The sequence below is a fragment of the Lepidochelys kempii genome, chromosome 5 (genome assembly GCF_965140265.1).
Source record: "Lepidochelys kempii isolate rLepKem1 chromosome 5, rLepKem1.hap2, whole genome shotgun sequence".
NCBI lineage: Eukaryota > Metazoa > Chordata > Testudines > Cheloniidae > Lepidochelys > Lepidochelys kempii.
The window spans coordinates 112,025,248-112,045,209 of record NC_133260.1 but is presented as its reverse complement, the minus strand read 5'-3'; the positions used below and the strand labels follow the sequence as shown (position 1 = coordinate 112,045,209).

Sequence of the window (19,962 nt, the reverse complement as noted above, 5' to 3'; positions counted from 1 at the left end):
CCTAGACAAAGGAATGCTGTTTTGCCTGTCTTCCTGCCTATTCACTGAAATTTAATTGAAATTCATTTTGGAGGACAATGAAAAGCAATCTACGTAGAAAGGAAACAGAGCCATAAAGCTAAACCAGCAGGGGGAAAGACCTCTGAAAGATCACAGGGGATGGAGCCTACACCCTCAGGAAGCCTTCTTGGTTCTTGAAATGGAGACAATAGACTTTGGGAAACATAAGCAAAGGCAGAAAGCCATTTTGGCATCCATGATAGGGGACAAAGGATGAGCAGCATCCTAAGAGATCACGAAAAGTGGATCCTCTTAACCTAACAACAAAGAATAGCTGGAATTGACTACAGGTGAGAAACCTGCTTGGATAAAGATTATAAAGTGCTGAAATTAAGTTTTAGTCACTAGAAAGCATGTTTTGTTTGACTTATAACCATACCTGTGTTTTCTGTTCTACTTATTGTAACTTAAATATCTGTTCTTTGTTAATGAACATATTCTTGGTTTTACTACAAAACCATCTCAGTGCTGTATACTAAACTGAGGGGTGAAGTCCTCAGCTAAACGAACAGGCTGGCGCGCTCTGCCTGTTTGGAGGCAGTAAACTTAATATCTTCTGTGAGTATCCAGTGAGAGGCACTGGACGCTGCACGGGAGATGTTTTTTTGTCGGGGGGGATCAGGACCAGAAGCGCTGTTGGTGTCACCCTGCCAGGAGTAACCAGGCTAGTGGAAGTTGGGCTGAGGCCATTGTGCTGCGAAGAGGCTGCTGGTGTCAGGGCTCTGATCTAAACCTGCACAGCACAGAGGCACCCAGGGTTACAGGTCACATGGTGACAACCCCTTACTGGTCTGCGTGAACCCGCAAAGTGTCACAGTAATAATAATGATATTACTCCCTGTACCATGAAAGCTCCTTCAATTAATGTTAGTCACAACACACTATGTAGACTTATTTTAAAACACAATGCGGTCAAATTCAGACTAGACAGAACCAGACAATTTCTTTGACTTCACCCACTTCAACCCTGTTCAATTTGGCATATATATTTATGTGTGAAGCCATAATGACTCTATAGAAGCTAACAAAGGCCACGGGGTAAATGTTAAACATTTTTGATCAGATATACATGTATAAAAACTGCCAAGATAGAAAGAGACACTGTTCAGCTGTGTAGCAGATAAAGATGAAATAATCAAGTTTATAAAGTTACTTCTAACCTGAGTGGAAACTACTTACTCCATTTGAAGCTTCTGCATATAGGTTTATGAATCCTGTGGGTGGAGCCATAATAGACCTAATTTTACATTGTCAATCTTGACCATAGGTCTAGGGCCTTGTCTACATGCAAACTTGTACAAAATAACTAAGCTGGCTTTAATTGGCACCTTTTGTTATTTCAGTACATATTCTGTGTGTGGACACTTTGATTCTGAAACAAATATCCACACACACACTTGCACTGAAACAACAAAAAGTGTGAATTACAACTGACCAGTCAGGCTATATATGTTTTTTTTTTTCTCCCGTATTAGGACACTAGGATATGAAATCAGACAGATACAACTGCATGATTGAAATACTTTTGCATGGAGCTGAATAACAGCCCACACCTACATACTAGGCAAAAAGGCTCCTGTTGAAGATCCTGATGCCAGAGGAACTGCAGGCATTTCCCCTTCCTCGATCCTGGCACCACACAATAATTTAAAGGTATGCTCCACAATGGAATGCAAATCTAAATGTGCCCACGCATACCTCATACTGCAAAGCACATCTGAATTCCTTTTGGTGTGAAAGGGCCTGGATATAAAAACAAATTCTGTTCCATCCATCCAATTTCAACATCAACTTTTATCCCCTTAAGCCCTCATAACTTTGCTTGTGACTCATCAACAGTCATATCACCTCTGGCTGTGATCTTATGATATCTCATTTATAAATTGAGCAATGTTGGACCAGGTCAGTACTTGGATGGAAGATTGCCAAGGAAAACCTCAGGTGCTGGAGGAAGTTGTGTTTGTGATTCATTATTCTTTTTGAGACGATATGGAGTCATTGACCCAGCAAGGCACTGTTCTGCTGGAAGTGCTGTATTTTAAATGGGACAAAATGGCGTTCTCTAACCGCTTGTATTCACTAAAAATCCTATGGCACCATATACAAGATCAGAGGTGTTAACCTCACTGTCCTGGCCAAATTCTAATTTAGATCATTATATTCTGCCTGAGTAAATTCCTCTGCAGTTTTACCTGGACATAGTATTTTCTTCAGTTCTTCTCCTAAATTGCTGCCCAGTTTTGTTGTACTCTAAGTTATTTATGTCAAAGTATTTAAAATATCCCCATCCAAAACTCCAGGCCCCTTTTAAAGGTTATAATAAAAAAATCCTTATAGATAGGGACTGGACCAATTGTTCCTTTCAAGACAACAACTGGACCAAAATTAAAAATGTTCCCCCCTGAAAAAACTTTCCCTCCATCTCATTCTTCACCCCTTCCCGCTCGAGGAAAAGCCTGGGAAAACAGATGTGTTATCTGTTAAATGGCTGCCACATTCCATTCCCCAGAAGTATCTGTATTTAAGTGAGGTGGCTTAGGAGGAATGGGGAGAAATTATTTCTGCAGAGTTTGTAATGAGCTTGGTGATTCTTTAGGATGAAAAAAGATGTATAAAATCCTTTTGTGGAGTTTACAAGAAAGAAACTGTACAAGTTGGGTCGGTACTTGACTATGGTAAGTCAACTTAAAAAAACACAGAGCTCCTGAAATACCAAAGAGGCTGAAGCAACTCATCTATGAGTATAATCATTCCTTCCTCCACTAGCAGAGGGAATCTAGATCTGGTGGAGTTAGGGTAGAGGCGTGCCAGCTCTGTAACATTATTTTCACCTCCCTAGGACCTCACGAGGTCCTCTGCAAGGATCAAGAGCAGAAAGAGGGTGAGAGCAGGGCTATGGATATAACCACTATCCATGGCATTGTATCCCCAGAAATGCAATGCTCACTCAGTCAGCACTCTCTCTCTTCCTTCTCCATCTCTGTAATGTGAATCAATTCCAGAGAAGAGGTTCTGGGGTAATGGACATCAGTGCAGTAATAGGAGCACAATTCCTAGATAAATCCTTCTGCCATCGAGTCCAGGTTCAGTTGGGTTGAAATAGCTATGGAGTATTGCCAAGGCACAGGGCTCCCAGGCAGATTATTCCCAACCATCTGTCATCAGGACTAACTACTGAAAAGTGTACCATTGGAGATGTAGTATGGCCAGAGTTTGGCCCATGAGGGAGAATGGGGCCATGATGCACTTGAACTACAGCTCCCCTGAAGCCCCACGACTGCTCAGGTGGGCAGAGATTAATGTAGCCATGACTTGAACCAAAAAACTTTTTGACATTTCTGAATGATAATATTGCATGATTTTCATTCCACAAAAAGTTTTGAAATTTCTACATTTAATCCATGACAAAAACAAATGCCAAAAAATTGGAGTTTCCCTTGGATGGAAATTCTGGTTTTTTATCAACTCTAGCCCTGACTTTCATAGATCTCAAGAGAACATAGGATATAGGGTGATGAAATCCCTGCCCATTTCACAAAGGGTGGGGTAAGGAAAACCTGCCTTCTCCCACCCAGATAGAGTGATGAAGTATAAACTTTGCAAGTTGGAATTCTTGTAGTTTCTAATCCCTTCAGCGTGCTCTCACAGTGCTGGGACAATCTGTGCACTGTGATATGCTATAGCATAAAATGTCACAAGTAGCAATCATGCCGTTCATTTTGGGCCTGATCCCAAACCCATGGAAATCAACGCAAAGGCCATTACATCAGTGAGTTTTGGATCAGGCCCTTATTTATTTGTATAGGCATTTCTATGGGGCTTATCGCTGTAGTACTTTTAATAGAATGAGACGCTTGAATACATCATGTCAAGCCTTGGAGGCACCCCAGACTTTGTATAATATAAGGAAGATGACAGCTACTTTGCACACCCTACAACGTTGGGGAAATCACCAGTTTGATCAACAATGGTGTTTGCTCTCTGCACAACAGATGTTACCAAGTGTGTCATCTTCTGACAGTGCACACCCTTAGCTGAGCTGACTTTTAACTCTCCTTTTGGGGTTAGTTAAGAAACAGCCCAACAAGAAAAAGCCAGAACAACAACAGCTCAGCCTTAGTTGGCTCAGACTGTATTGTTCTCTGGATGCATCACAATGGCTCTGCTCAGAGGTAAAGATTCAATATTGCATTTTAGGCTGAAGTCCCATACTTCGTGCTGCGTTGGATTCCTTCCCATCACCATATTTGACTGAACTGACAGCAAAATAAGCTGGAAGAGTTGGGATACTCCTGACATTTAGATACATACCTAAAAATATTTTTACAAGACACTACATGAGAAAAGAAGGCCATTGAGCTAACAACTGAGCTAACAATGAGCAAACTGCTTACGTGCAGTTTAAAGATCCCAAACGGAAGGTCTGAGAAGATGACTTGGAGCTGAGTGTATGTTGCCCTGGTGGACATGAACTCTGGCTCTGCTTAGCAGACTTTTCCAGGAATAAAACTGCACCAGCAATGACATGTTCTGGTTGAATCCTGCCTGCCTGCAAATGCCCTGGAGTAAGAAGTTTTCATAATCATTTCTTTTCAGCATTGAGAAATCTTGTGCAGGAAATAATATGATAAAAGTAAGCTTGCAAATCTAGCCAATTATAAATAAATCTGCTTTTCAAAGACCCTCTCTACACTACAAATACAAACTGCTAAGACCCCATTAGCAACACTGTTGTCCCTAAGCTGGTTACAAATAAGGGGCCAAAGCCTTGATTTGTGTGAATTGTCATAGTTCAACTGAAGTCAATGGAGCTGTGACCATTTACAAACAGCTGAGGATCTGGCCCATGGGTTCAATTTGGATCTTAACCATGTTTTATAATAAAGCTGACATATTACGTGCCCTTGAACTTTTGTCTGGTTATGAAATAGGACTAAGGTCCAAGTTACTCTGCAAACTCACACCATGTTTGTTACTGAGTTATGGGACCACTGAGTTGTATGCCTTATATTCCTGGTCATGGCTGCATCTGCAGTGCAGATATGCAGTCCACTTACATTCTGCATTTGCACTTCTTGCAGTCTCTCTCAATATTTTTAAAATATTTAAAAAATACAGCCTTAATATATTAAGTATGAGAGCCAAATTTGGCCTGCAGAGCCTTTGTCTCAGATTATTTATTAGTGGTGATGACGTCCAAGGACGAAAGAACCCTGTTTGCGATACAGATTCCAAGGTGAATTTGCAGAGTTAGCAGTAAGAAAACATGCTTTTGATTTGTAAATCGAGTACAGTTTCTATAGAATTTGTTGCAAAACAAACACGGAACCCCACAAAGTCATTTCTATAATTACTTTTTAAAAATGAATTGCATTTTAATATTGCTGCCATATTTCTCTCCATCTTCCACTGTCACGATTATTATTCATTATTTGTATTATAGTTGCACCTAAGAGTCCCAGTCATGGACCTAGGGTCCCATTGTGGTAGACTCTGAACAAACACACCAGAAAGATGGTCCCTGCCCCAAAGAGTTTACAATCTAAGTTTGCTCTGTCTTTCTACCTATTATTTATTAATCCTTTGTTAAACCCAGACCATGACCTCAAGGAGCTGCATGCAGATGCCGGGGTCCACCTACCCAGACCATGCTGCAGAATCAAAGCCCAGGAGACAAAACAGCTACTGTTATAGCAGTAGGAAGAATGCTGTTGACATTCCCAGTGGTCAGAGAAGGAACCCATGGTGGCCATCATGCATCTTTGGTTCAAGTTACCCCATATTTAGAGGCTTCACATTTACTAAGCAAACCTCAGCAAAGAGAAATACAGGATACAAAGATGTAGCCTCCTTGTGAAACCACCCTTGATTTAAAGGAAAATCATCAGAGGTGACCCTTCCTATGTGAAAAATGTTGCCTTTTCAGGCTCAATCATTATTAGCAGAACATAGCCAACCTACCCATTGGGGCCAGTCCACAGACGAGGACAGAAGAGTCTGGGAACAGAAAGCCATAGCTGGTTAGCTCTCTGGTTACAAAGAAATCCAGAAGCTGTCACGTTCTATAATAGGCACTATTTAAACAGGAAACAGTCCCCAATGGCTTATAAGCAGAGGATGAGAGGAAAAAACTGCTGTAGAAGAAAAAGGCTTCTGTAGTGTTTAACAACTCTTTTCCTTTATTTTACTTGGTTACTTTGTTCACAGTTTTTTTCTTTGTTTTGCTTCAGTTTGTTTCTGTGGACTCTACTTTGCCAGAGCAAAAATAAGTTTCTGGCCTTATCCCCTGGACACTCAGTAAAATCTGTGGGTTGCATTTTAGTGCTAGTGTTGACAAGTGAGAATGCAAGTGACTTTTTAAAAAAATAATAACTCGACTGTAGTAGATTCCTACTGAAATATTTATTGATTCCCTCTGTAGGAATCCTGCAGGTCCCTCCCTTGGATATTTAGCTCATTTAACTTTTTGAGGGGAAAAAGTTGCCAGGTTTTCCAGAAGAACAGGAAAATATCCCAGCAGAAGATCTAAGAATTATCTAGCACAGGACAGTTTAAGTTAAAACACAATGTCACAAGATGGTCAGGGCAACTCTGCACCAACATCCTCAGAAAAATGTGCTCTGAGAAGTTGAAAGTTATATAAAAAGTCTGCCCTCCAGTATCACTCTGGTCTCCCAGACTGTGAAGTATTATAATAGTGAGAGCATTTAATTTGCCCTTGTTTCACATTACACTGAATGTGATTCTTTGTCAATGGTGATGACTTCATAGCATACTTGGATATCACCACTGATATCCCCTTTTCTCTTGGGCATACATGCTTTCTGTTTAAACACAGGGCTCTTTTGTTGATAGGAGCCAGTCTTCTGTCCTGATGATAATGTGGGTTCTGCTGGAGTACATCGTTATTGACAGAGACAATGCCAATGCAGGCCTTTCTGATGCTGCAGTCCAACAAGCAACCTGTCTTCTTGAGGAACAAATTGCATCCACAGCTAACATACTTAGAGATCCCAGTTCACCAAGCCGTTAATAAAACTCCTTGTGCTGTATCATTAAGCAATATGGTATCACAGCCTAACCTCCATGTTGTACAGGAATAAGTGTGTGAAAAAGGAATGAGATTCTCAACTATTTCAGAGGACTATGGCCTAATCCTGGGAGCTTTGCCATCAACTTCAATGAGTACAATCAACCCTAGGTCCCTTTCTTTGGAGATTTTTAAAACTGCTGCTCATTACAGACATCTCAGTGCAGGTCACCACAGCATTCTGTACATGACTTTAAGTTCATTAAGAAAAGATACCTTCTGAGGAAAATAATCAGAGCACCTTCTTCCAGCTCAGCAGGGGTGACAGAAACATTTCTGACTCTATCATGACCCCAAGAGAACAGGTCTCACCTGGAGCTATCATTTTTTAAGCATCTCCCAATTCTTTTTTCCGAGTAGAAACTTCCCCAGGAATCCTCACAACACCAAATATTGCAACGTCTTTCCCTCCAGAAAAGGAAAGTGTGACATGTCTCTCTCTCTCTCTGTGGTGCTCTTCAGCGCTGTCCCTTGCAGCAGACATAGCTCTCACTTCTGAGCAACACAAAGTACTTGTTCTATTGAGTCACATGAATGCATTGCTGCTGCAATGCTGCCAATCCTGACTGGTTTAGGATGGGGAGATCTAAGCTCCGGGCCTGGAGAGAAAGGACCAAGCTAATGACTCAAATTCAGATTCTTCCACATGGCAGGGCCAACATGTCTCTTCGCTTTCTAGAGCGCCTATCCTCCTGCTAGCCCATACCACATGTATATTGGTAGCTGGCACCATGATGGCTATATGTGCATGGCCCTGGCTGACTAGAACACCTGTTGTGCTCTCCGCTTCATTCCTTTAGGAACAGTGCTGAAATTGCACTGAGAAAAGGCAATTTCTCCATGACAGAATGATGATTTTAAACAACAAACTCAAAATTAAACTACCTTACACACACACAAAAGGTCTTTAGATGTGGATGAATGTAACATGGAGAGTACTGGTCTAAGGATATGTCTAGACTCCAAGCTAGAGGCATGATTCCCAGCTTGAGGAGAGCAATGAGTTGGTGTGCTACAAATAGAATGTAGCGGAGGCAGTGTGAGGGGTGAGATAAGCGCCCCAAGTGCATGCCCATCAGAGATGCTAGGCATGTACTCGAGGCAACTCATCCCTTCTGATGCCCAGGCCACTGCAGCTACACTCTGTTTTTAGCATGCAAGCTTGATGAGAGCTAACACGAATGCATCTCCTCGAGCTGGGAATCACCCCCTGTACCCGGCTTGAAGTGTATCCTAAACATTCAAACGACAATTAGTGATTTTGGGTGCCTCAGTTTTCAGGTGCCCAAGCCAAGACACCATAAAAGCACCTGATTTTCAGAGGGTGGGTGCTCAGCACTTTCTGAAAATGAGGCCCCATTCAGATGTCTCAAGTTGGCAACTAAAATTCAAAGCAGCCCAAAATCATCAGTAACTTTTTGAAGATATAAGTCTGGGAACCTACCACATACTTCAAGGGTCATGAAGCTATCATGATCAGCACAGGAGGATGTTATGCCAAGATAAAACTGATTAAAGACTGATCCCATCAATAATGCCTTCTAAATTTTTGGGAAGGTAGCCACCCTGGTACCTAGGAACTACAGTAATGGGTGCAACCCAAATGTTAATGTTTCCATTTAAGAGGAAAAATTACCAAATTACCAAAATTACCATAAATTACCATAAATTACCAAAAAAGGAGCCAAGGCAGCTGAATTACAGGAGACTGAAATCTCTGCAACATTTAACTAACTATGCTTTGTTTTCAATGCTTTCTTTCATTTCAGTCTGGGCTTCTGCACTACTTCTGTCATTGCCTTGAGAAAAGAAAGAAAATGTATCAACAGTAGCAGCTGGCACAGGGAAATCAAGTCCCTAAAAATTAACAGACATTGACAGCAGCCCAAATGCTGCTTGTTAGATAATTAACCAGAGTGTGTTTATTTCCAGTTCGCCATCAAAAGGCTTGTGATAATTGTTCCACTCCTGCCTTTCTCGCTATGGGAAGTGAAAAGCAACAACCCAAGTATGACAATCTCAGGGCTCAGTTACACTGAAACTTCAGTCTCACTTAGTTGTTATGGATAGTTAACATGCTGTATTTAATTATATGGACATCTGCCATGCCTGGTCAGAAAATAATGGTGATAAGTGTTTAACAGTACTTTGCTGAAGCATATAAGAATATTTGCTACAATCATAGCCAAGATTTTGCAGGGTGTGCAAGGGTAACAACAACAAAAGTGAAAAAAAAACACTGGTGAAAAATGCACTTACATAAAAAAGAAATCCTTGAAATGAATGGTACACATAGAACAAGAGAAAGAGAATGAAGAGAGGAAGTAGAAAATAAAGCAGTCTGGAACTTTCACTACTCTTATACAATTATAGACAATTGTATTTATTCTTCATGTGTTCTGTTTTTTTAAAAATTCTTATATCGCCCCAAATCTTACCACATTATCATTCAATCAATATATCATCTGAAGGGAAGCCATTTCTCCCATCTACTGAAACTAATCTTTTACTATTGGCGGATCTGGATTCCATTATCTAGGTAGTGGTACAACAACTTTGCCAAACATAATACTGGTAGTGTTATATGCTTCTTCAACTGTGATAAATTCTGAATTGCAATGAAATAATGCAAGAATATTAAACTGTAATACCTGATGTCAAACTGGCTGTATCTGTGATCAAATCCAAAGGATAGGATTGTCTACTCGAAACCTCCCACGATATATTTAGAGCTTAATGCGCCTGATGCCTTATTTTGGACTGGACTGGACTAACCATATTTTACAGACTAGCTGAGTGTTGAGTGTTCTTTTTAGCACAACTAGTAAAATACTATTCCTCTATTTGCTTCAGAAAATCATTTCAGAGGACAACTGCGCTAAATCTTCCCTTATTTTAGATGTTTATTAGTTGTTCCATTAAGACCAGTTTAACGCTTCTGAAGAATATTTTACATTGAAAGTGGATTAATTAGTTCTGAGAATGTCATGTACGTTTTTCCCCTCCCCCCGGAAAACAGAGCCAATGCCAGAAGAAGCAGACAACAGGGACATTGTACATAACAAAGCAATCCTAGCTTAGGTCAAAATTTTATGAATACAAGCTGCGTCTGGTTTGTGCTACTATAAAACATACCACATAATATAGCCAAATGCAGATTGACAGATTAGCAGCTAAGAGGTCCAGGACTGGAGCAATCAATGGTGTTGCAAGTCAGGACTGAGGAACATTGGCAGAGTTTGATGGGAATCTTGCAAAGTCCCTGCTCACAAACTCAGACCTGCCCAGACTTTTGCCTGAAGCCAGAGCGTCTTACATTTAAAACTTGATGCCTCACATGCAAGCCTTGTCTAATTTCTCATTAGCCTCTTTTGTTAGCTGGATGAGCACAAGTCCATGGCGCCGGATGCGCTGCATCCGAGAGTGCTAAAGGAGTTCGTGGAGGTGATTGCAGAGCCATTGGCCATTATCTTTGAAAACTCACGGTGATCAGGGGAGGTCCCGGACGACTGGAAAAAGGCTAATGTAGTGCCCATCTTTAAAAAAGGGAAGGAGGAGGATCCTGGGGACTACAGGCCAGTCAGCCTCACCTCAGTCCCTGGAAAAATCATGGAGCAGGTCCTCAAGGAATCAATTCTGAATCACTTAGAGGAGAGGAAAGTGATCAGGAACAGTCAGCATGGGTTCACCAAGGGCAAGTCTTGCCTGACTAATCTAATTGCCTTCTATGACGAGATAACTGGCTCTGTGGATGAGGGGAAAACAATGGACGTGTTGTTCCTGGACTTTAGCAAAGCTTTGGACACGGTCTCCCACAGTATTCTTGCCAGTAAGTTAAAGAAGTATGGGCTGGATGAATGGACCATAAGGTGGCTAGAAAGCTGGCTAGATTGTCGGGCTCAACGGGTAGTGATCAATGGCTCCATGTCTAGTTGGCAGCCGGTATCAAGTGGAGTGCCCCAAGGGTCAGTCCTGGGGCCGGTTTTGTTCAATATCTTCATTAATGATCTGGAGGATGGTGTGGATTGCACCCTCAGCAAGTTTGCAGATGACACTAAACTGGGAGGAGAGGTAGATACGCTGGAGGGTAGGGATAGGATACAGACGGACCTAGACAAATTAGAGGATTGGGCCAAAAGAAATCTGATGAGGTTCAACAAGGACAAATGCAGAGTCCTGCACTTAGGATGGAAGAATGCCATGCACCACTACAGACTAGGGACTGAATGGCTTGGCAGCAGTTCTGCAGAAAAGGACCTAGGGGTTACAGTGGACGAGAAGCTGGATATGAGTGAACAGTGTGCCGTTACTGCCAAGAAGGCCAATGGCATTTTGGGCTGTATAAGTAGGGGCATTGCCAGCAGATCGAGGGATGTGATCGTTCCCCTCTATTCGACATTGGTGAGGCCTCATCTGGAGTACTGTGTCCAGTTTTGGGCCCCACACTACAAGGAGGAGTGTGGAAAAATTGGAAAAAGTCCAGCGGAGGGCAACAAAAATGATTAGGGGTCTGGAACACATGACTTATGAGGAGAGGCTGAGGGAACTGGGATTGTTTAGTCTGCAGAAGAGAAGAATGAGGGGGGATTTGATAGCTGCTTTCAACTACCTGAGAGGTGGTTCCAAAGAGGATGGATCTAGACTGTTCTCAGTGGTAGCAGATGACAGAACGAGGAGTAATGGTTTCAAATTGCAGTGGGGGAGGTTTAGGTTGGTTATTAGGAAAAACTTTTTCACTAGGAGGGTGGTGAAACACTGGAATGCGTTACCTAGGGAGGTGGTGGAATCTCCTTCCTTAGAAGTTTTTAAGGTCAGGCTTGACAAAGCCCTGGCTGGGATGATTTAGTTGGGGATTGGTCCTGCTTTGAGCAGGGGGTTGGACTAGATGACCTCCTGAGGTCCCTTCCAACCCTGATATTCTATGATTCTCTTGCTTGCCCAGCAACTCCCCTTCACCACCCACCTCCAACCCTGTATCTGCAGAAGTTATGTGCTGCTCCATTAATCAATTCCTCTCCCTACTCTCACAATGGGCACCCTATAGCGAGAAGCTGAATGTCCATCTGAAGAGCGTTCTATGGTCAGTGTTCCCCAAATTACTCTAGGTTCCCTTCTGATCCTGTGTTTCAGGAAAAACAGAATGTGCTGATGATGGATTCCCTGATAGGAAGGGGTCTGTAGGAGGGTATAGGAGGGTAGCACTCTTACCCTGACAGCAAGAAAGGAGGCAGCTACTAACAAGGGAAGAAACAAATACACATCTACCGCGAGCCTCTGGTTGGAACTTGACAGCTCTTTGAATTTTGGATCTAATTCTGCACTTTGGTCTACACTATGAGCCAAATGCTGCCCATGGTTACACCAGGGTAAACGTGGAGTAATTTCATTGACTTGAACAACAGGCAAGACAGTTAGCATCAAGCAGGTGTTTGTCAATGGACACAAAATCATAGATTAGAGTGGAATTGTTCCAGACTCATAGCAGTGTAACTGAAGGCAGAACTTGGCCTCATGCATCTTCCTTGATTCCCTGTGATATTTTATAAAATTAAGCAGTTGTTTTCTGCCTGCTTGTGTGTGTACCAATCTACCTACATTCTTCCATATCCAAACATGCACCTCTTCATGTCTGTATGTATATTAGTGACACTCCAAAAAGAAGCAGAGTACTAACAGGTTGCAATTCTTCATATGGTCGATTTTTTGTAAGTGAGATCAGAATCTGTTTCATATGCATCGGTTTATAGCTAACAGACTTTTGACAGAATAACTTACATGCTTGCACCTCTTCAAATATTTAGCTAACAGGGAGCTATCTGCCTACATGTGTTTCAAAGTCTGATCCTTTAACCTGAAAAAGTTGGAAGTTTCAGAATGGGACTTCATTTAGTGTCAAGACTGTCATCACAAATGGAGATAGATAAACCTCCCAAGAACCTGTAGCCTCACAGATACTGAGTATAACACTGATTCACATACTTAGTCTTGGGCTGAGTTATCAAGAAGACTATTTGTGGAGTTAGCAAAAGTAGGAGACAAAGTGAAACAGAGGGAGAATAATGTGTGAGGGTTATGAAAACAGGATAGACAAGCAAAGGGAAAACAGTGAAAATAGAAAAGGCGAGCAATGAAGAAGCAGCATTTCCCTGCTCAACAGAAGCAGAGCGAAATCCAAGGTTTTTGGTGTAAGAGAAAACAGGGAAATGCTAGAAAGAAACTGGTCACTGTGTGACAGGATATAAGTTTTGTTTTTATTTTTTAAAAGTCTTAGTAACTTTCATGGACTATTGTTATGTGTACGCATCAATCAGAGAGGCCATGCTCCTCTCGGCTTCTGTGCTACAGACATCTGGCACTAACTTATGGTACATGTAGGCTGGGATTACGAGGGAAAGGAGAACTCCATAAACAGGCAGTTGATTGTTTGGATAACCAAGGAAGATGCTGCATCAGTTACAATGGGGACAACAGATAAGAACTAAGTCCACAAACTACAGAAATTTACTGAATGAATGCAGAGAGAATATGTAAATAAAAAACTATACATGAAACAGTTCAAGAACTTATGGATTGTTACTGAAGAAAACAACAATTCTACATGCAGTGCAGTGTTACTGAACACTGACTGGGGCCGAGACACTACTTGGGGCCTCTTGGTGCTACCATAATACAAATAGTGCAGGAACACCTCCATGTGAACCTTACAAACTTCCTTTGGAATACTGTCCTTGCAGGAGATCAATTTGGAGTGGGGAAACAGTGGAGGAGGGCGAGTATGAGACTTGCAAACTCTTCCAATCCTGGGGATCTGTGGGAAAAGGAAGCTGCAGAAATTGAATACTTATTAAAAGGGATTAACAGTCGATTTAAAAATCACACTTCTGCCTGCAAAATGTTCACCCTATTACTGCTTGCTAGAAGATTTACTACAGCTTACTGGAACTGAAAGAGGTTACAGAAAAAAAATATTCCACTGCATTTTCAGTTTGGTTCCTTTCAGCATATAAGAACATTTTTCATTCTTTTCTTCCGAACAGATAGTCACTCTTCCCCAATCTTTGCGTGGACCCTTCACACAGCAACTAGGGAGAGAAAACCATTTTAAAATGCAGGAAAATATGTTTGTAAAACCACAAAAATTGGGCAGGGAGGACTCATGGGCAGGTGTAAGACCTGAAACTACTTTAAATTCATTAAAAAAAAAGATTGTGAGCTGATGGTATGTACCTTTAAGTCTGCTTTCACGTTAGGTGTGAGTTGCATAAAACAAAGTGACAATATAAGTGCTTTAACAAATGCTCAGAGTAGTTGGCTCACCCTCTTTGTTGCTGCTGGTGATGACGATGATTGAAGTATGATGAAAAATGGCAACCTTGATTTCAAATAAGTGTAATATGATATTTTATAAGAAAAGCAGAATGAAAGAACAAAGAGCCCTGTTATACAACTTAACCATTCAGCAGCCAAAGGAGAAGTTTCCACTTATATTCAAATTCCCATGTATTTTTTATTTTTTCATGCAGAATATTCTCTTTTTGAAAAAAATACATAGCTAAACTGCTTTCATATCAGTTTACTTTGCTGTAGCTTATGCCTTTCTAATGCCAGGAGATCTTGATCCTTTGACATAGACTGAAAATTGAAAGTTATCAGTTATCATGACTCTAGCTAGAGTGACTGTTTCTGAAAGCAATTAGCAACTTCATTTCTCCATCAGCTCACAAGCAAAGTGTCAAAGGTAGCTACTGAATCAGAGATGGGAAGGCACCAACGATATCTGCACACAGTAGAGTCAGTGGATTTCTGATGTTCATTATGTTGGTGTAATTAAGAATCATTGGTGGAACAGAGATCAGAATGTAGCCTGTGATGCCAGGAAATCAAGATGGACCCATTAGTAACTCAAGATACTAAAGGGAGAGCTTCCAACAGCCTTTTGAGGAAAATCATTTTCACCCTCCCAAAGCCCAGATATATGGACTAGAAATAGGAAGAGCTGAAGTTAAAAAAGAAAAGGGACAGTTTTAAATTTCTCCCATCTTTTTAGTGTGCCAAGGCTCCACTTTCAGCAAGTTTGTAGCCCTCCAGACACTTTCTATTATAAAAACTACAATACTGATCCTGTAAACACATACCTAACTTTACTCATGTGAACAGTTCCATTGACTTCAGTTCAAGTACTCATATGGGTTAAAGTTTACGGTTTGCAGAATGGGGGTCTAAACTAAGAACTGCTCAGTATTTCAGATCTGAATTTTATGACAGGAAAATGAGTTGAAGATAGAGACAAGAAACAGCTGCTAAAAGGCAAGATGAGCTTCTAGAAGATTGGAGGAAAGAGAAGGGGTTCAAATACTCCAGAAAACCAAAGGAAAAAGGAGATTTTAAATGGTTAGAAATAACAACAAACAGGAAGGGTGGGATTTTCAAAAGTCCTCAGTGTTGACCAAACATTGCTCCAACGGGGGTCAACAGCAAAACTCCCAGCAGCAATAGGCCACCGTGGAGCGCTTTTGAAAACCCCACGCTAAGTGTATTCTAAATATTAAGGAAAGTCTGTTTACAACATTATTCACACGATTCCTATCCTTCCACTAGAATCTGCCTTTCATATTGATGGACACGTTGCATGACAACACACTAAAGCCACAATTAACAAATAGATTTATGGAGGATAGGCAAGGTAGGATTCTTAAACTTCTACTACTGATAAGAATGTACACTGTCATCAAGGTTTATGTGAAACTTCCATTTGCTTTAATGGGTATTGTACATCAGAACAAAGGCAAGATATGGCCCTTATGTGTTAGCAAATCGTTGCATATTGTAATCAAAGGGATCTGAAAAAGAAAAAGGGGGATACTGTGTATCTTGTAGGACTCCCTAAACAGCAGAGCCATCCTCTCTGCTTGCTACCATAGAAAGAAATAGTCAAAAGTGAAAAGGAAGCATTCACTGAATCAGCAACAACAACTAAATGGTACATTTCTCACACACACACCCGCCACGTTGTAAATAAAGATAACGTACGCATCTCTTCAACAACATCTAAATGTTTTCCTAATGAGTCTAGGATTCCTGATAAAGCTACTTCTAACTCCATAACACTACATATGATGCTATCTTTGCTTATTCCGAATATAGTCAGAAGTCTGTGTTGATTTTATGCTAAACTGGTGGGTGGTCATATGTACAGCAAAAATGTCAACTTGCTTGTAATACTTATTACAAAAATCCTCATAAATATGACACTTAGCTACTGGGATCTCTAAACCTCTCAGCAATATGAAAAATAAGGGATAAAAACCAAAAATATACATCTTAAATTCTTTATGGAGCATCTTGAGAAGGAAATTAACAAATCCACACTCGCCAGTGGGGGGCAGAGAACACCACCTTCTACTTAGGGAATGGTAGTGAGTCACACACAACGAAAGCTAACTCTTTATTTCTGACATTATTACCTTTGGGAACAGCTTGTAGACACATGATATGCCACAGACTGACCCCAGTCACATACACGAAGAAAGTCATCTAGCTGGGCTGGAAATTTGACACATATAGCTTATTGTTGGATCCACTGGAAAAAATGTACCATTTCTATAAAAGCCCATAGCTATCTTAATGTCACTGACACCAATGCAGAATTGTTACTAAGACTCATTAATCTTAGTAGCAATGTTTATATGCTTTATAAAGTGCACACATTTTTCTGTGTGCTATGTTGTTTCTATATTGTTTGTGACTTATAGAGAGAATAATTTGAATAGCAATATTCCAGGGCAGATTAATTTCCTCAATCTTGGGAAGTTCTAAAATATAGCAAAATATTAAATTGTTCCTTTTTAGGATATTTTTTCAATAGGATCAGCTACTATAGCTAAATGTATAAAATGCAGGAACCATAACCACATTTTTTTCAGGTGAAAAGAAGGGAAAGTCATCACCCCCAACCCTGAAAAAAAGAAAAGAAAAATCCCTTTGTTTCATGAACCAGCCCATCTCTTCCTATAGTAGTTTACAGAAAGCATATTAAAATGATTGTGAAAATAGAAATACATAAAAAGAAAACTCTACAGCTGTGCAAATAAAGAGGGGGGTGGAGAAGGAGAGGAACAAGGAGTGAGTGACAGTCAGATATTCAGGAAAAGAATCATTACTACACTTGCTAGAATAAGAACTCCCTGCTTACTTGGCACAAGCCGCTAATGCACATATCCAGTGACTCAGTGTAGCATCGCGTGCCGTCAAGAACCTTGGGAGCCAGTTCCACAACAAGGGTTGTCCCTTTGGCCTGGCACTTCAATGAACATGGGTTGTCAGGGTCATTCGAGACAGGAAGCCATTCATAAAACTGTCCCTGGTACTTGACATCGTTATGAGCAGAACACTGCTGGGCCCGAAAATCACCGGCTTCTGGAGGGCAGTCCTGAAGAGGAGAAAAGGGAGAGAAAAAGAGGTCAGCTCCAAAGGGGCTAATTACATCCTTGTCAAAGGATGCACAGCTGGCAGCACTGGAGTAACACACTTAGATGTAGGAGTTTTTCACTTAGGCACACACACTGGTCAAAGTATTCCTTGCCATTTTATCTGTCAGTAGTTCACCAGACTACTATGCATTCAGGCGGTTACTGTAGCAATACTGAAAAACATCAAGGCCACTGGGAAATGTTTTAGCATAGGACAGACATGTGCTTGTCTTACCCATAAAACTTATCAGTCATGAAATGTTCTTATTAACTTTAAAACTACCTACACACATGAATCTTTAGTGAACTTTTCTTTTTCCTTTGGGGAAAAAAAATCACAAATTACTCAATTCAAATGTTTGTTTGTATAAGCATTCCTAACTAGCTCCCCCCTCCCCACCCCCCAGTGACCTAAATCAGTCAGTGAAGCAACAAGAGCCAGAAAAATGCTACGTATATTTGTATTACTTCAACCTGACTAATACAGGCACAGATTTCACAATCCACAGAATCAGCAATTTTTTAGGTTTTGCTGTACAAATGTTAAAAACAAAATCCTTTGTTAAGCTCTCTAGGAAGGTTTCTGAAACATTTTGGGTGCAGGCATAAATGCCCTAATTTGCAATAAATTATGTGATAAGGACTGCTAGCTGCTGACTATTCAGACCACCCAGTACAGATTTCACTTATTGGTGAATACAGATCTTATTTGAACTGCTCTCTCTGAGATAACAGTTGAATGCTTTCCATAGACAGAGATATTGTATCAGTATTGCTAAGCCTTAGCATTCAAAAATATTGAGTTGAGTCTCGTGAAATCATGAGATTCACTTAAAATCATGAGATTTCTAAAAATTGTAAAATTTGGGTTCTTTCTATTTATCATCCGCTTTTTGATCCCTTAGGGTTCACATTTTTAAGCTTTTCTCTGCAACCAGAGGGCTAAAAACTCCTCTTTTTATTAAATGGAAACAAAGAGTCTTGAATAATCACATGATTTCAGGCAGTGGGTCTACAGGTCAAACACTAAATTTCACAAGAACTGTGATAAAATAGCAAGAGTTTGCAATGCTGCTGCATTAGGATTTCAGTGGCCCTTGAGTCCTCCCTAACTCATCCTGTTTCTGCAGTCAAGGCTATTCTTCTTGGTGTTTGTTTAAGTGCTTGTTCAATGTTATATCCGTTACGTCCTTTATTTGGAGGCTATGTTTTTTATCTACTAAGGAGTATAAAAATGGACCCTGGTCTTGATTCAGTAGGTCTTTAGCATATCTAACTACAATGACCCTAGTACTCACAAAATTCTATGGTATCCTTATTAGCTTCCTGTATATCTAGTCTTGCCTTGAAGTAAACCTCTTCTCTGATGGAGATTCCAACATTTCTTGACAGCTTTGTCCAAAGAAAAGCCTTCCTGCTATTTAGCCAAAATGTGTCCTCTCTGTTTTATACCATCACTCCCAGTTTGTTGTGCTAGCTATTTACAATACTTCCCTTGCACTTCCATTTGTTAACTCCTTGCTGGTATTTTTAAACAGTTCCAATTGCTACATTATACCTTTCCTACCGAACAGTCATTGTGAGTGTTGCAGGTAAATTTTAAAACTTAAAATCTTTATGGCTTGTATTGATCAGGTTCTAAGAAATAGTATCTCTTACTTGGCAAGCTTTCAGATTGCTCTTGTCAGCAAACTGGGAGACATTTTTTATCGGTGCACTCAGGCTGCACAGAAAACAAATATTCTGTTTTGTGAAAAAATGAAATGTTTTGACATTTGTTTTTGTTCCACTTTGGAACTAGAACTAAAACTAGACCTTGCAAAAAAAAAAGTGTTAAAAAACAAGCAAGAACAGCCAATGGCCCTGTGTTTATGGCACTTACCTGGGATGTAGGACATCTGGGTTCAAGATCCTGCTCCGCCTGATTCAGAGTAGGTTCAATCTCTCCTGTTGGAGCTATTCCACTTTGTATAAATAATTAACTATTCACTGGGCCAGAGAGAAAGACTGACACAATAGCCAAGTGGTTAGCGCACTTGCCTAGGAATCCTGCAAAGCTGGGATTTGAGCCTTAGTCTCCCATATACCATGCCCACACTGGGAGGGGATGGAAGTCTTCCATGCTTAGAGTGTGAAATGAATGGTGTTCCCACAGCATACCACAGACAATAGCACAACTTTATGACAGTCGGAGGAGTGGTGGGAAAAGGGACTTTGGCTGCCCCCTACTCTAGAGTAATGTACATCCAAGTTCTAAAATGATCCTCAGTCACCCTCTCCCTGTAAGTGTAGGGGATAAGGACAAAGTGGGTCTACTGCAGAACTCAGACAACACGCAATTTC

The 19,962-nt window shown here is 40.7% G+C and overlaps 1 protein-coding gene across 2 annotated transcripts in view; it reads right to left on the bottom strand.

The window, feature by feature from the left end:
• ADAMTSL1 (ADAMTS like 1) overlaps positions 1–19,962 on the bottom strand; it is a 268,453-nt gene that overhangs the window by 187,013 nt on the left and 61,478 nt on the right. For both annotated transcript variants that reach the window (XM_073345470.1, XM_073345471.1), the window contains exon 4: positions 17,343–17,579. In XM_073345470.1, the coding sequence (XP_073201571.1) occupies positions 17,343–17,579 (237 nt within the window). The remainder of the gene's footprint in view (positions 1–17,342; positions 17,580–19,962) is intronic.